This window comes from Acanthaster planci, linkage group LG06 (assembly GCF_054643075.1).
Source record: "Acanthaster planci isolate LZ-2023a linkage group LG06, COTS_SCS, whole genome shotgun sequence".
Classification (NCBI taxonomy): Eukaryota; Metazoa; Echinodermata; class Asteroidea; order Valvatida; family Acanthasteridae; genus Acanthaster; species Acanthaster planci.
In genome coordinates this window covers 2,526,514-2,544,948 of record NC_141782.1, presented here as the reverse complement: position 1 = coordinate 2,544,948, position 18,435 = coordinate 2,526,514, and the positions used below count along the sequence as shown (strand labels likewise).

At 40.2% G+C, this 18,435-nt stretch overlaps 1 protein-coding gene across 4 annotated transcripts in view; it reads left to right on the top strand.

Annotated features, from left to right (window-relative positions):
- The first annotated feature begins 4,245 nt into the window (after positions 1–4,245).
- The window catches only part of LOC110973701 (hepatocyte nuclear factor 4-gamma-like), a 44,194-nt gene continuing 30,004 nt past the window's right edge, over positions 4,246–18,435 (top strand). Inside the window, exon 1 of one of the 4 annotated variants that reach the window (XM_087137722.1) lies at positions 4,246–4,627. In XM_087137722.1, coding sequence (XP_086993848.1) covers positions 4,579–4,627 — 49 coding nt within the window. In that variant the 5' untranslated portion in view covers positions 4,246–4,578. Of the gene's footprint in view, positions 4,628–18,096; positions 18,295–18,435 lie in introns of those variants that run through there. The other 3 variants (XM_087137720.1, XM_022224710.2, XM_087137721.1) reach the window with 3 other exon arrangements.

Sequence of the window (18,435 nt, the reverse complement as noted above, 5' to 3'; positions counted from 1 at the left end):
TGTCCATATTACCGATATGCTACACACGTACATGTATTTACCAGAGTCTTCCCATCTTTGCTGGTGATTGTATGGTTGTAAGCAGAAAAAGTGTGCTTGAAGTTGAGCTTGATCAATACATGTACATGTAGTTGTACAGTACTGTTAAGTGGTTGAAGTGGATTAGGGCGGATTAGGCCAGAGATGAAAAGGAATCAGATTTCTGAGCAATGTTTGCTGACCCATTCATAGGGACTGTAATCCATCCACAAAGAAAGCCGGCCATTGTGGTGGGTCTTTCCATGGGAGATAAATGGCCTGTGGTACTGGTGTCAGGAAGGGGCTAGCATGGCTAAAAGGGACTAAAATATTTGGCAATGCACATGAAATTTTTAGTACAAGGTATATGTAATCACCTGTTAAAAAACATTTTGTAAAGGGCTTGCATTTCACATTTTCTTACAGTGGTTCCTTGCCATGTCTAAGGAACTACCAGACAAATGGGCTCTATATGTTTTGTTTTTTTCCATAGAAAATGTATAAAATGTTAAATAGAGAATGTGTCTTTGCGTACATGTACACGTGTGCTGTGTGTGAAAACAAGTAAAAACTGCCATAGACAATAATGTAAAATACCCTAAAAAAATAATCAGGAAAATTGCAACTTTCTCAAGTGTTTCAGGCAAACATCAAATGTAAGCTTAGTTCATCTTATTTTTCATTTCAACTTTAGGAAATGTCCCTCCAAAGATTATCCTTCACAGCTGTCATAACCTGTCCTGAGGCCAGAGCTGTAAGCAAGTCAGTCACAAGTCACCACAAGTCGGTCACAAGTCATCATAAGGCAGTAACAGTTCACCACAAGGCAGTCACAAGTCACCAAATATCAGGAACAAGTTAGTCACAAGTCACAAGGCAGTCACAAGGCAGTCACAAGTCACCAAAGGGCAGTCACAAGTCATTGGTCCTTAGTCAAATCTAAAGCTGTTTAAATGCACTATACCAAGGCATTCCTTTGTCATTGTTCATCTCTTCAGTCCTGATCTGATTTGTGAACTGACTTGTGAATTGACTTGTGGACTGCCTTATGATTGACTTGTGACTGACTTGATCCCAACACCATCAATACTGCCTGAGGCCAGTCGCCACAAAATAGGACTCAGTTTCATCCAAGTGTCATGGAACACATTACACATGCTTGTTGTCTGTAATTTCCCTATAGTTGAGACAGTGTACACGCTTGTGAAATAATTAGGGAGTCCACTCCATCAAAGTGATCTGCAATCATGATCTGTTGCTAGCTCTGTTTAATTCCCGAAACTGACTCTCAAAAGCTCTTATCCACGCATGCGTGTGTGACTATTACAGTGAATACCGACATATATACACGTACATACATCATATTGTCCTATTCACCACTTCCACCCATGCCTTGTACAAACCACAGAGTTTGCTGGCAACAAAACCTTTGAACAGCAGAGAATTTGAGGGTGTGCAATTCATGATTTTACTGGCATAGACTTTTTCTTGCCTTAACCAGCCTACAGCTAGCCTTCATAAGAGTCAACCTGCAAACTTTATTTCCCTGACCCCTTTTCCCCTCCTTCAGCTTACAAACAGACAAAGGAAGACATGAGCTTATATTATACTGGTTCAACCCACCAAATGGTGATGGTGCATCTAGGCACATTATACATGTTATACTGTTCAAAATGATGCCCAAGATGGAAAGCCCTTATACTGGTATGCAGTACTGTAACTTGTGAGTCACAGTGCATCTTGCCCAAGATTCTCCCTCCCCAAACACAGTATGGGTGGCTTGGAAGTGGTAAACCTGTGTCCCAACTTTGTGTGGTGTGAGACTTCCTGTTAATAAGGTGTTTGTTAAGACAAGATCAAAGGAGGAATGTTTACTGAAGAGTGTTTGCCTTCAACCACAGAGGGAAAAAACCTGCATTGTACCAGAATGACATACATGTAGAGCATGCTTACATGCACATTCATTGTACATACCACTGCAAAATGTTAAGTTCATTTCTGGATGTGGTGGTTGCAGTTTTTGAATGGGACTTGAAAATCAGTTTGTTTGGCTTAACACTGTGTTTGTTTCATGGAGGGAATATGAGTGTATTTTTTGCTTCTGTAACTTGCTTAATTTTGGCACAACTTTCTATTTCCACATGTACATTGAAACAGTGCAGAGTATAGTCTTTTCAACTTGTTTCATTACCAAACCCATAAAAAATAGCCAGTTTGCATAATTGTCCTGGACTCTTCCTGTATGCGCAATCCCGAATGGTTTTAACTGAAATGTACGATTTTTGCATTAATAAATTGGTAGTATTTCAAAGGATACAAATACTGGAAAACAGGCATAGATGCTCTATGAAATATTGGATGTTAGCAGCTAGTTTAATTTTTCCCCCACACAGGGTTTTATCAAGGATTGAAATGCATGTACGGTATCTGCCTGTCCCTTTCTAGCCAAGCTTAAAAAACTGACCGTCCTCTCCCAGGAAAATGTTCAGGAAAATTTCAAACTGACACCCATTGGTGCTATCTAAGACCATATACCACTGTAGCCAGTAGCTGTGACTGGAAGGAAATGTGAAGACTTGTTGGCCAGTGATAAAGAGTATGGTGTGGGGGAACAATTAATGTGTTCATTTTGTTTCACAGGCAAAATCTACCTAATTTTGTCGTTAGGACACTTGAGCAGGTGGTCAAATGAGACATTGTCAACATGTGTGTTGCCATCCTGCAGAAGATATTTTTTAAACCAGATCACCCCTAGTGGTGTATCCAGCGGGGGAGGGACAACTTGCCTCTTCCCCTCCCCCCCAAGATTTTTTTTCTGAGATTACTTCATAGGTGAGTAGAAAAGAAACTAATGGATTTACTTATTTATCATATAAATAGGTTTTATTTTTTCTCCCCCATCATTATGTTGAATGAGCCCAAAATGCATTTGCTTTTGAATTTGTCAAACCCCCCCCCGACATCAAAATGTTGGATATGCCACTGATCACCCCTGGAGGTGTTTTCAAACCATTGTTGTGAATTACATGTGTGATGGTTATAAAAAAAGACACTCCATTTGTTTTGGTACAACCTTATTTGCCTTGAACAAATTTACAATTGTCATTCATATTCAAATTAGACTAGCGCCACCAACGTGGCTAGGCGCAAGCTCAGTCTTCATTTTCTGGAGATGTCCTATTAAAAGCATTTCTCCCGTCTCTGGGTTTTTTTTTCAGTTGGAAGCAGTACATAAATAATTGCTGAGAACAATCCTTTTATTTGAGAGTGCCACATATGTATTTCTGGTAATAAAATCAAGGAGTCTCAAATATCTCACAATTAAATAGTGGTGCTGTAGTTTAAAAAAAAGAGATACCAGGTACTTGCACTTGTATGTAGGGGCCAGCAAGCCACATGTTGACCTAGGTGGGATTCGAACCCAGGCCACAAGTACATCGTACAGTAGAAGATCAGGAGAAAGTGCTGCTGTAGCAACCTGACTTCACAGGAGTTGGTTGCTTTGTACGTGTAAGTCTTTTTGTAAAGCCTCACCAGATAGAGGTTTACACAACGTCAAGAAATGGAGACCAATTAATTAAGATGTGCAGATGTGGACAGAGCTGTACACATTTTGGGTTGAGCCTGACATTGAGCAAACATACTGCAAGGATGAGCGCTGGACAAGTGTCTCTTTCATACAAGCCTTCTTGACCCTGCACACCCTCCTTGTCACGTCTTGTTCCACCCTTCCCCACCAAATCTGGATCAAAACCTCTCCACTGTCCACTTCAGGGATTCACAACACCAGCGGCTGGTCATTCTCCCGCCGTTATCCAGTAACCATCCGAGTACCGTCTTGCGTATGGCACTGTTCTATGGGGGCCCAGGACCCTTACACACCCACACTGTACTACAGGCCATATATATTAACATACATTGACATAAATTGTATTATCAATTGGCCCACTCCAGACTAATAACAATTTTGATAATGGCCCGTGGTGAGGAAGTACACGGTGTGTACACTGTGATTAATTGCCTTGCGATAGTCAGAATAGTGCCCCAGAGTAGTACTCCGCACTGGCCCCATCGTGTTGACAAAACCAATGCAATGTCTATAATGAGGGCTCCCGAACCCCCCTTGCCATGTGCACAACAGGCAAAAGAAAAAAAACCAAAAAAGGCATTTACCGGTTATTTGGAGGGTTAAAAGTGCACTGGGGCATTTCTGCGAGATTGTGCATGCGTTTTTATTTGGAGGGGGATCCGTGTACAGTGGAGAGTCATAAGCCACTAACGGGAGCTGTGGCCACAGTTGGGTAGCCCATGCGAGCAAGTCAGTGGCACCGTAGGCCATTTACCCCATCATAAGCAGCGTAACATCTGCCTGTAGCCTACTGTTTGGCCGAGCCGAGTGCTGCTGTGGCTGGCCGTGTCAGCAGAGCGAGGCTCGCTTCTTCCTCTGGAACAGTTCCTCCCGGATCTGCCAGCAGATGCAAGTGCCTTGCGATTTACGGCACACATGCGAGATTCTTGCGTTTTCAGTCCTGTTGCATTCTGATCGCGTTGTAAAGAGGTATGCAGTTTCATAGGCATGCGTCGGAGGCTCCGTACCACATCCCACACGGTGAGAAGCTTCTTTTTGTTATTGGGTTGTTTTTTTTCAAACTAATTAAAGTCTTACAATAACTGGTTCATTGAAGAATGTTCCCCAAATACTTTGTGAATTGAAGTTTAGGAATTTGTAAATAACAATAACATTGAAAAATAATACAGTGGCAAATTTCGCCAAGAATTTCAAGCTAGGGATGGAACAGGTATTAAGGTACTCCTTTGTAAAGATCTCTAGGAACTCAAAGGAGTAATTCATTCAGGCAGAAATCAGTGGCAACTGAAGTGATTAATCTTTGACCTGTCTGTAGCAGCCAGTCAATATATGAAGTACATGTAGGCCATGCCACTCTCTTATAAGATAACTGTTGCCCAGTCTAGGCGGGTTATAGATTTTTTGTGTGTCCAGTAAAAAAAATGTTTCATGAAACCTACATTACAGTGTATGGATGAACCGATATTCCCCCATACATGTACATGTACTTTTACTGCCTGCAATACATGCACCTTGATTGCACTTTGTTGACAGTTAACTTGTACTCCTGTAATGTAGAGGAAGTTCTGCATTTAAATTTTCAGCCGGTCACACTGGTGGTCAATTTGCACAAGAATGGACAGAGTTGACCTGCTGAGATATTTACATTTAGACACCGGTAGCTACGTGTACCATAGCTGTTAAATACATGTACATGTAGCTCCCTTACACTTTTTTTAAGCATTTTGAATGGATATTCAGTGTTTGAATCAAACCCAAAGCTAACTAGTGGTGACTCATGAACACGCTCAAACTTGGGGGGATGATCAGGCAGTCCAGGATTTTTTTTGAGTATTCATGACATTTAAAGCCAGTTTTAGTAGCCAAGTTTACAGTGTACATGAATTGTGGATTACGTCAAATGACATGCCATTACATTTCCAGCTTCTCCTCCTAAATCTCTTTTTCTTTGTCCATTCTGGCAAGGAGGAGTGTCCAACGTGTGTTTGTCATGGGAGGATGGGGGAGGAGCAGAAAGTGTAAATGCAAGAAATCCCCTTTGCCTTGGTTTTCCGGGCAGTTTGTAGCTTCATGCACTTGTCAGTGCGTTTTTCTTAGCATGGACCCGACAAACTTCAGTCAATCACAGGGAAGTCGTCACCTTACAGCCATGTTTTGAGTTGGAGGCTGGTAGCTACCCCTAACCTTTAAGATTTAGCATAAATCACATCAAAGTTTGTTGGATTTGCACGATTAGGGTTTTAGTAGATTCCCACACCCTGGAAATTCAATAGGAAACCTGACCATTTTTCACCTGTCACATTCATTTTCATCAGCGTGAGGAGACCAGACTGTCACTTTAGAACAGAGATTCATTTGGTCTCTCTGTTAAATGCATATTGAAACAAAATACCATGCAAATGTGCATGTAATTGCGTTGAGGTTGCTTTCAGGGGATCTAATTTTGACAGTTTTTGTGTTGTTTTTCTACTGTTGAACTCTTATCTGAGTCACATGCTTCAGCAAACTTTGGTTTTCTGGTCCTAGTTTTTATTGTCATTTGCCTATTCATCACACTGCTGAGTGTTCATGATTTTAGCCTATTTATTAAGCAGTCTTTGCTGGAGGGTGTCAGGCTCCAATTGGTACCCCTTACATTATACCTGTCCACACTGTTTAGTCTGTGAGCATGCTTGGGGAAAGGAGCAATATTGCCCTCTGTAGGGGACACACATGGTCATGATGGTTGATGGAGGACCAGCAAGTCCGTCTGTTTTTTGGGAAGCAGGGGGTAATTTCACTCAGTTGTATGCTGTTGTGCAATGATTTGGTGCACAAGACTTTACACAACATGCTCAAAAGTACATTGTAAGTTTTCAGATACATGTAGCTTTCAGGAAATAATAATGGTATTCAGTGTTCTTGAGCTTTGACCATTCTAGTGTGGGGTAAATTTTTGGATTGCAAAGCGTAGCGAGCAGAGTTCTCGTGGCTCATAGCTGGACTGGATTTGTGCCCTGTATTGATACCGCTGTTTGACTGGGCTTGAGCCAAGACTATTTACACCTGCACGCTGCCGCGGGCCGGAGGCGGCTACATTATATCCCATAATTTCAAATACGGGTCTCATAAAATGCTAGCTGGATGCTCTCAACGCTTTCTAATGCTTGAAATATGATCGAATTGGTACATTTTTAGTTATATTTCAGCTCATTTTTTTGAAAATCTGTGCTGGGCAGCACAGCAAATTTGAACCCAAGAGACGAGTGGAAATTTGCAGTACCAGGTGGTGCCACCCGGCACTGTTCACTGTGGCTAGAACACTGATGGTACTCGAATACATGTAACTTTACCAACACATACATGTACAGTGTACATGTAGATATTTTATAATGGACCTTCCTATATCTACACTTCTACAATTGTACTTATTTGTGTATACTCAGTAAGGTCCAGAAATCTGGATATAATGCCAAGGAAATGTAACACATGTATTTACATGTAATTGCCATAGTAAATGCACAACCATATCACTCTCATTTTGCCAAAACTTTGTATTGGGGACCAAAGTTTGCAGCAAAATCTCCCTTTGGTTGGTTTTCAATTTCACCTTATTTCATTCAAAATGTACATTTGTTCAATTGATTGTAAAGAGGCTTATATTTTCATGTACTTAGTAATACATGCATCATTATGTCGTGTTGTGATACATGGATTGTACATGTACATGTATCTGCTGGTGATTTTCGACACTTCGTGAGTTATTCTTTTACTTTTGTAGCAGACGATGTACATGTATCAGACGATTTTGAACACAAGATGTAAAATGAACTGACCCTGTACACTCTGGTAATGTGTGCATCTCCATGTACTCCAACAATCTGCCGCAATTCCCACCTGCACACCCCTACTTATGAAAGTTTTGATAAAATAGCAGCGGTACCATCAACAATTTACGTTGGATTTTGTTGCCTTTAGGTGTCTTATTTTCAGAAGCCTTATTGAGGGCAAGGATTGACAGAAGTTACAGCTTGAGATTTCACCGTTCTCCAGTACTACATTCTCTTAGCTCCCCTCTGGATGGTCCAGGGATAGACTTTAGCAGTTTTCATTGGATTTTGCATCTATATATGTATCTACATGTACATACATTTACTTGTACATGCAGCTGTTTTCTAATTGATGTACCGTTCAGCAATTCTGCCTTCACTTTCAAAATTTACATACATTTTCTTTTCACAGTTACCCATCCCAAACATGCCAAAAATGGGACTGGGTTTTGATATCAACAGGTGGGTACATGTACCTGGGTACTATGCTACCGGTACCTGGCACAAGCCTACATGTATGTTTGTCCTGCATTGTTCTGTTTTTTTTTGTTTTGCAAGAAATTGTTTGAGATCTATAGTTTAAGAATTTTTCGCTATATTCTTCCACTCTGTAGAAGGGAAGCCTTTAGTTTCACAAAGTAGTTTTGATTAATCAAATAGAAAAAATGTTAGGGGGTAATCAAAACGTTAATTAATCAAGCAACTAAGTGATACATAGGGGCCTAATATAGGGTACTCAATTCGGCCTTTGAGCATACTCAAAGGGTACAGTACCTCAGTTTCGGTTTGATCTTGGCTTCAGAATTCGGCCAACGAGTCTTTCTCCCTCCCTCTTCCCCTAGACTGTAGGTACAGTACAGTATCCCCTCTCCTTGCAATGGTCCCCACCTGATTAATGCCCGGCCATTTATCAGGCGGGCTTCCCCATGACTCTGTGTGAAGTGTTCCATCTCTCGTTGTTCTTCTTGGGGGGGCTGTGTGGGTCACAGTATCGAGATGAAGGCCTTGCTCAGGTAGCCCCCCTCACCTCAATTTATCAAGAAAGGGTGCAGGCCTGTAGTGTGCAGAAATACAGCTTCATTGCGATAGGAAAAAAACGGTGCAACTTTGAACATGGGTTCTTCCTGATATGCAAAACGTTCGTTAGTCTTGTAGTTGAGGGTGGAATCACACCCCAATTTATCTTTTTGACTTTCAAATTTATACATGTAGCATTTGAACTGATTTGGGGTCCAATTTTTCCCGTCCCTGTTCCATCTGGTATGTGATATTTTAATGTTTAGAGCTTATTGTTTAATTTCAAAGATTGAATAAATGCTGCAAATTGCCTGACAAAAAAATAAAAATAGTTTAAAATCAATTTCAGTGACACATCCCTTGTCAAACATGTCAGATGGTATACATGTTACAGGGATGAAATTTCTCATCTTTTTAGCTTATTTCAGCTTTTTTGTTCTGGATTTCAGCTTTTTTTCCTCACGGACTGTGTACAAAAGTATAGGAGATTTTAGCAATTTAGCTTCTTTATGTCTTTTTTCGGCTGTTTTCAGCTATTTTTATCATTGGTCAATCTCATCCCTGATGTCAAAGGTAACAGGGATGGAAAAATATCACACTTTGGACCCCAAATTTATAGAATAACCACACTTCACTTCACAGTGCTTCACCCCCATTTTCTTTTTACTTTGTACCGTACCTCTTTTCAGTTTTTCACCTTATACCTAACCTTGCTTCGCCTCACATTTGTGCATTGTGTTCCTTTGAGGCCACAAAATTACCAAAACTCTGAAGAAGGGTGTCTAAGAACAAACCTGATGATGGTCCAGTTCATTGAGTACTGTGTATTATTTTCAGAAAATCAAAACAATCCCAGAGGATCCTGCATCCTCTAGGATTTCAATTTCAGATCAAAAGTTGCTGTGTCACAATTCGAATCGCACCTACATGTAAATTCAGCATCTAGGATATGTTCTCACCTTAAGTTAAATTATGCTACACCATGTCGCGCACTGAATGAACAAATTGTAAAGTGTAGTAATTACGCGCGCATGTGTCGCGTCAACACTTCCATGCTCTTCGGTTTCCACATGCCTCTAATGACAGTTTTCCAAAATTGCATCTTTAGACACATCATTGGAAGTGGCCTTCTTTTGTTTTCTTCAAAATGACAGCTTTGCCAGGAAGAATAATTTTACAGGGAGTTTAGTCGCATAATCATCTTTAAACCAAATATGCTTGTCAACAATAATTTCATCAGTTACTTTCTTTGGTAGCTGCAAATAATTCATCGTACCTTTAAAACTTGGCCATTCTCTTCAGTAGCTTGTCTTACATGTACCTTGCCACACCTGGTCTCTCTGCCCCTCATTCTGCAGTCTTGCCTTTCTTTTCAGTGATCCACATCATCCCCCTTCACGTTGCTTTATTCACCATGCACACGCTAAGTACTGTAAACGTCTGCACTCTTACCTCATTTTGCCATTTCTTGCTTTGGCTACCCTTTATTGCCAAAGAACTTTTTTATAACATTCTGGGGTGGTTCAAATCACCATTTATCAGCAAGATAAAACCTGATTCGGTGTAACTTTGAAAGCATTCACACATTGAATCAAGGTCAAGCACCATTTTAAGGGAATTTGAAATGGTGTGTGAACACTCCCAGGTACTTTCAACCTCATTTCTCAAGATTATCTTCTCCTTGTTTCCCAAGGTCATATTTTTTACCCCTTTTTCAGCTTTCCTGTTTGAGTCCTCATACCATCTTGAAACTTGGTGGGATGATCAAATACATGTATGTCACCCTCATGACCAGTTTACATACAGGAAGATGTGTCATCAATAAAATGCCATCTGGTAGGCAAGTTTCTCATTTCCGTGAGGGTTCTTCGAAGATCTGCCTGACCAGCTTAATAAGTACTTGTTTCACAACTGAGTAGGACCGTGTCAATTTGAATTATTCAGTATTCTGATTTTTGCCGCTGTTTTCAATTGAATATTCAAGTTTCAAATATAAAAAGGAAAATCCAAAAAGGTTGTAATGCCATTGGGTAAAATAGCGAAATAGTTTCTGAAAATAGTGACTGCAGATAGGACAACAAATACAGTGTTAAAAGTCATTTTGATGTGAAAATGTTTTTGCAGATACTGGTATTATACATGTATGTACGTGTACATGAGTGTTACCAATATAAACATTGGAGTCGCCTTGTATGGTTGATCAGTACATGTAAGTGGAAACAGAAATAATATTTTGGGCCTCACTGTTAAGCCTATTGATCACTAGTTTTGAACTTCTCACAGCACTTAGAAATAAGGTTTCAGAATGCAGTCTTGTTACCAGAAAATCAGTACACATTATACTTTTCAATACTCGATTCCAAAAATGAATACTCCAAATTCCCTTAATGTTCAATCAAATATTTGGCACAGCACTAAAATTAAGAACAAAAGGTTTATTGATATTTAAAATTGGGTTTGGGAATGTGTATTTTGTTACAAAAACTTCATTGCATTTACACCTACATGAACATGTACATGGACTTTCAAATAGTTAATTCCAAAAGAAATATTCCTATGCCGGGTACTTGATGCTTGATGGAAAATTCAGCACTATAATTGAGAGTTGCTGCCTTTGAAAAAGTGTTAGTACTTTCCCACATTAAAAGCACTACACACTTCCCAAGCATTCTTTTAGAAAGTACACACGTATACAACATGTAATTTATTCATCCCAGACAATGCACTTGCCATTTGCGCAAATAAAAATTATTGTACTTTATAGGAACGTTTCAGTAATTTTTCCTAATTTATGTTATCCATTCAAAGTAAAAGCTATTTATTAACCACTTCAGCGTCATTCACGATGTAACGTGCCAAGAGCGACGACACTTGTCCCTTCACTCCACCCACCCAATAACTAAAAAATCCACAAAATTACCCCCTCAGCAAATATTTTCCCGTCCATACAAGGGGTCCTGCATGCGGACAGCTTCATGCCTGCTCACGTTTGCCGGCTGCATATTTAAATAATGTCTCGATAATATCTAAAATGTTTGCCTTTGACGGCTCATACCGACGTTGGCAGTGTGCTTAAAAGACTCTAAATCACCCAGCGTGATTCCGGCTATAGGTCCTGTAAGCACCAACTGCTTCCCATGCCCAGAGTTCTGCCATTTTTCGTCGTCCTTCAGCAAACAGCAAAATGCAGTTGAGTATGCCCTCCACAACCGTGGAGCTTTGCAGCTCTATTACGGCACGGCCATTATATTTCCAAAAGTGCAGCCACATTGCTGTATCTGCACTGCTCACGTTCAGTCAAGCCATCAGGGCAGAGAGAAAAGGAGTTTTTTCTTTTCTCCCCCCCCCCTTCGCCTGCGCGACATCACGGCACCACGATCACTCTGCAGTAACCAGTTAGCTGTGTTTGCAAATCTTTACCATCCAGCCCCGCAGCGGATGAATCAACGGCGCTACAATTCCTCTGTCAACAGAGCGTGTGCCTTGAGCATGTCGGCCTCAATTGTCCCCGACCCACTAGAGTCGATTCCCCCCTCCGGCCCTTTTCCACAAAGCCAGGCCGACATCATTTACGTTGAAATCCTGTGTTTATTGAATCAGGCTCTATTTGGGAGTGCAGGGGGAGGGTAGTGGTGTACACATAACCACTGATCGCCACAATCTCCCAAAGCAAGCAACGTTTGCCACAGACCCGCTGGCGGGGCCACCCCTCGGGAATCCAAACCATCTTTTCAGACTTGTCAGGTGAAATATAAAGTGCTCATTTTCGATCAGAATATGCAAAAATTGGGCTTCAGCTAGGGGTTTTTAAAAAAGTTTTTCTGAAATGTGCTACATGTAGCTTTGTTTACAGGTACCAGGGTACTGTAGACATTGACACATATGGCCAATTGAATGAAGGCTAGTTGTTTCCGTTTAGTATGAACTCACGGCATTTGTTGATATTTTCTACAGCACCAGTTCATCATTGCATATTGTGATAAAACTACGAAGAAAATTAGAGAGAAGTTTTAAAGAATTTTCAAAATTTTTAGTGGAAGAGAAATAATGGAAGAAAATATTTTAAGAAAATGGTGTTGTCCTTTGCATTTTGTGGACTGAAAAAATGTGTTTCATGTACATGTAGATTCAGTGATGCTTGTTTTTGAGCCTCACAAAAGTGACAATGATGAATCAGTAGAGTTGTCCTGAAAGAGCTGTTTTAAATCAAACCCTACTTTTCGGACAAAAGACACAACATGTCAAAAGTAATAGGCTTGCTCACCCCATTTGAGATGATCCATGTGGTTTATTGATTTATTTTCATTTTCATTCTATTACACTTTTCCACCTGCCAAAACAAACGAGCACAAGTTACATGTACATGTATGTAGCATCAGTCTTTTCAAAATGCTGAAAATGGCAATTAAAAAATAACATGAAGAAACCTCTGCCAAATCCAGAATGCAAGGAATAAGCTCAGTTTTTTCTCCAGCTTCAGGCATGGGGAGCTGAGGTACCAGCTAAGGGGTACATCACAAGACTGGTCAGTGAATAATTTTGATGGTTTTTTATATATATGGTTTTTACATGTACCAATGGGTGGGGTTTGGCAGCACCTTGCCAGGAGGGTTTGGCCCCCATTTTGGCGATGCGCCTGAATAGGCTGGTAAATGGCAAGATGAAACAGGGGTCCAGCACCTCTTCAGGGCCATATGGGAAAACAAACTATTATGGGTGCAGTGTCCCAATTCAAGAAAAATTCTCCGTCAGGCCGAGGCGCACAAAAAGCACCCCTCAGAGATTGTTTCGAAAAGAGGGGTCTGTTTGGGCCAAGAAATGGTGGGATTGTGTCAGTATGGCCCAGGATCATCTCTGTAGATTCAGGGGCACCCATCTGGGGGCAAAGTAGACCAAAATGGGATTGAAAATTAGTCAGAAGAGCCCGAGGAAGGTGAGGGATGTCATTTGAAAAATGGCCGCTGGGAGGGCTTGGCAACATTCACTTTTTTGGGGGTGAGTTTGTTTTGGGCGGATAATTAAAAAATTCATTGGTTAACCTACTAAAAATTGAAAATCAAATGAAACCTGAAGGACCAAACAACACATTGTTTTTTGTTTGAGAGGCCTCAGGGACTTCAGTTGCCTGCCATAGGGCTTCAAACTTGGTTGATTTTACACTATTTTCAATGGAGCTTGAATTGGTTCAGTGCACCCTATATTGTCAATTACAGAGGTTTGCCGCAGCATGTGTGGTTATGCTCAGAAAAGTTCTGAAAAGAACCACACTTGTGGTTCTTTTCAGAACCGTACATGCTCAGATAGAGATATTCTTGCATGGTGCTACCACAGACCCCTATAACTAACTTGCTACCTTCACCGTTAAAGCTTCAAAGCTCAAGATATGATTGATTGTGAATTTTTCAAGGCCGGGATAAAAAAGGGAGTGCTGGATGTGAGAGAGAAGAGAAGAAAAGGGAAAAACAAAGATGGGAGAGGGATTAATGAAAATCAGGGAAATGCTGTAAATTGCATGTTTAAACATTTACAGTGTACCAATTTTTGCTTGTTTCATCAGATGGAGGGAAACGCTGCTTATTCCATACTGTTTCATGATACGAACCGGAAGAACTATCCTATAGAATGTTTGCATTTGAATAAGAAAAAGTTTTGGGGTCTGCTGGCAACGTACTTGTACTCATTTACATGTACGTGTGTCATCTGGTCATGGACTCTGGTTGTAAAGGATTGGTATCCCATTTTGCAGAGATGAGAGGCAGCCTGAGTCGCAGAACTTCACCAGCCTGTGCCAAGTGTGCACGCATGTACTGTATGCTTGCGACATCATGAAGTAATCATTGGTTGCAGTGGTGCACTAATTAACCCACTTTCTGTCCACGGTGTATACAGTATGTGCAGTCGGCAGTCTTTGAACCTCAGGGAGCACATGATTGGGATCAGTTGATTACAGGTACCATTAGGGTTCATCAGCTGTTCAGAGCAAATATATGCCTATTATCTGTTACATTGTGTTGTATTTGCTAACTGCCTGCAAATTTGAAACTTTATCTTTTGGGGGAAGGCAATAGGAACTTGTCTTTGAGAGTTTTTGAAAATGTACCAGTAGGACTCATGACTATGGCCGTATTGATGAAGAGACAACTTGGCAACAATGCGTGTAACTTACTGAACAGTTTACCAAAAAAAATTTGTCAATCTCACGAAGTGACAAAAACCTGGAAAATCAATATTTTTAATCTGTAGCTTTTGCGGCCATTTAGGTACATGTACATTTGATTCAAGGAACAAGTTGGTATAGTATTACAGCCAAATATTGTTTACTTTCTTAATTATTGCAAATAAACATTTGACAAAAAAGCTTGGTCTCCTGGTTTTTGGTCTCACAAAGTGACAAAAACTTCCTTATTACTTGGAAAAACTAGAGAGTAAACACAGCTCTGGTTGAGTCAAGATGCGAGTGTATGCATGAGTGCAAACGATATTGAGCGTGAACACCCGGTAGCATGTTGAATGTACATGTACTGTAACAATGCCAACAGTTTTTCCTGCGTGTATAATCTCACACAGGAGCAAAAACTGTGTGTAGTGCAATATGTGTAGGTGAAAAATAAGACCTTCAGGTTTTACAGTCTTTTGAAATATAAAAACTTTTGTGAATGAATTAATGTTTAATTAAGACAAGAAATCTACAAATAACTGTGGATAGCATTTTTCAAACCTTACTTTGCGTAACTATGCCAAAAATTCCCCAGTCTGTAAAACAGAAGTGGTCAAAATTGTGGGATGAAATAAGTTATATTTTAAAATGCATTTTTCTCAGATGTCTGTTTTGGACCATTGGGGGGGAGGTTTTCTCATTTTGTGAAATCATCGACGTATTGGAAATACACACTTCATTCTTTTCAGAACAATTTCTCTGCTGTGACTCTCTGTTCCATTAACACCCTCGAATTATCCTCACAATAATGACCCCAGTAAAGTCCTTAGAGCTTCAGGTTTCTCTTAATTGCCTGCTGTTCTCAATCCAGGGTGCAAGTAGTTTTTTGTCCAGTGTCATTCTCTACCAATGGCGGTTTCAATCGTAAGCACTCAATCTCGATGAGTTGACTCTTGCAACGAGATTGAGCAGAACAAAAACTTCCTGGCAGTACCTACATGGATCCCACTGTGGATGATATAAAGGCCTTTTCAACCGTGACAATTCAGTGATTCTTGTTTGAGGTCTAATATGAAGATGTTTATATGCAAGTATTTTTTTGCCTTTTAAAACATTTTTTGACTGAGTGTTGCAGAAACTTAAAGATGTACATGTATAATAAGGACCATGCACCCAGTAAATAATTTAAGTTGGTACATGTACCAGCATCTCGCCACACAAAGTTACTACTATCTCTCTGTGGAGAGATCATAAGTTGCAGCGGTGAGCCACCAATTTAAAAATTTGTACGAGTAGTGGACCTACATGTATGCATCTGTACATACATTTTCAAAACATTCTATAAAAGAGTTGATTTAGAACCAACAATTTCTCACTGTAGGAGTTGATTGTCCAATGAAATCATACACAAACATCATACTCACATGGACTTCAAAGAGAGCTGATTCCAAGAATGAGCCGGTGCTGAATTTCAATAAGCCATGGTATTTCGGGAACAAAGCGTGCATGCTTGAGTCAGTGACTGTTAGGACAGTCTACCTTGTACATGTACTGGGCATGCACTGTTGGAGTACCAAACTGGCTCATTGGCTATTACATGTACAGATTAAGTTACATTAATTGTGTTCACTAACACGACGCATTAAGTTTCCCTTGTCTTTTTCTTTTTCTTGTTTAGTGACAGAAGTTTTGAGGTCAAATTTAGCACCTTGGTGTAGTCCCCCTCCCCAAAGTAATGTTTCAGGGGCTCCGTACATGTAACTTTAAAAAGTTAGTCGTGCAGAACCAGGGGAGTAGACTTACAGGATCTTGTTTCAAGTACTAAGTATTTTGAATCACCTGTACCTGCAGGTGATATCAAATACCATTGATACAAATATTATCTGCATGTACGCATGTACATGTACCTGAACACGTACTCTACCATGTCTACCTGTCAAAAAGCAAATCTTAGGTTTTGTGGTTGAGCAAAGATTGATCAAGTGCAACCCCTGGACATGAAGTTTTGAGTTTGGCTTCAATTTTGTCACAGAGGTCAAGTTCAAATACCAATACAGATACAGTTGAGGTACATGCACACATACGGTGTCTCGTCTGCCTTGTCTATCACATCGGAACACGCATTTACCAATACACAAAGGTTAAGCTTTTTAGTTTGGCTTTGCTCTGAGTATACAGAGGTTACACATGTGTGTTCAAAATGCATGCACAGTGCATATGTACACTTGAATGTGACTTACATGCATATGCACATCAAATTCATAGTCCAGTTGTGAAGTTTCGGTTTGACGTTCAGAGAGGAAGTGCATCCAAGACACAATTTTCTACACTTAATTGTCTGTCTGCTGAGTGTTTTGGTGTGAATCTAAATAGGCTTTGTGTGATTTAACTTGTTAATGCTGTCTATCACAGTTGAGGTTGACAATCAAGTCAAGGAAGATTTGAGTTGGTATGACGTTCGGTTTTGATGGTGATTCCATGTCAGTGCACCAGTATGTTCATGGGTAATTGGGGGTCTGTTTTTAAGTGTTACATGTACATCTGACATATGATTTTGTCTGTTCAGAACACATTTTCTAATTTCCATGAGTGATGAATTAATACAAATTGGCTGCCAAACAAATAGATAAGTTTGAAAACAATTCCGGTGATATTTCCATGTCAGATAACACGGGGGTGGTCAGATGTAACAGGGACACAAAAATGTCACACTGTTAGACCCCTAATTTCTGGAATTAGCCATATGTACATGTAAGGTACAAGTTTGGTAATTTTGGCCCAATTATCTCCATTCTTTTTCATTTATTCTTGGGAAGAATGTAACCTTTTTGTGAAGTCTGAAGGCCTTCATATAATAATCTGCTGTTTACTTGCATACATGTACATACAGTAGATGCAGTTTGAATGTTTACATGTGGCTCGTCATCGAAATTCTTCCAAATTCTATTACATGTATATTCAGTTTCTTTCATGGAACAGCCTTAGTACTGTACATGTAGCCACCATAGTTTTACATATTAAAGTTACAGCATCTTTTTCCCTTAATACCCCACTTATTTTAAGACATCAGAACAAGTTACTGGAACCTGTTGCCATCAATGTGCCACTACTTTTCAGAAAACTCATTATTATAGTTGATGGGTTTGTTGGAAATTAAAATCTTTGTAAGTAATTTGTTATAACTCAAAAGTGTTTAAAGTTTTGTTACAAACGTACATTGTACATGTATGCACGGACACCCAGTGCATTAACAAAAAAGCAAAACTCTTTCCTAAATTCAAAACAGCAGTTCAGTGTGAATTTACATTAACTTATCATATCTGACCTAGCTACATGTAGCTTCTGTAGGACTATATGCGTGTGTACACAAATCACCACAGGATCTTATTAACTTATTAATATCCAGGATTTTTATGTCTCCAGCAGAATCGTTTTTAATGTTTGGAAAAGTGGACGCCACCCCCCGTAGCCCAAAATGGTCCAGCCTTTGCTTGTCGAGACACCCCCCCCGGGTTTATCAGTCATTCTGAGGCGCTGATATTCATATCTGACTGCACGCCGTTCAATTTTGGTCCTCGCGGGTCAGAACGGGAATGATTTATTTTCTCACCCCTGGGGTCGCAGAAATTTGCAGTAGTCGCGTCATTTGCCTAGGTGTCCTCAAAGGTTACCAAAAAATTGAGGGCAAACTGTGAGCCAACCAGGTACTCTATCTACTTGAGATAAGGCACCTCTCTGGGTTTTTTTTTTTTTCTGAGCAGCAAATTAAGGATGCTCTCACTGTTGACTGCTGTTTACGGCAGAACGGCTTCATTTTCATATCGGGCCTAATGTGTCTTTGCCGG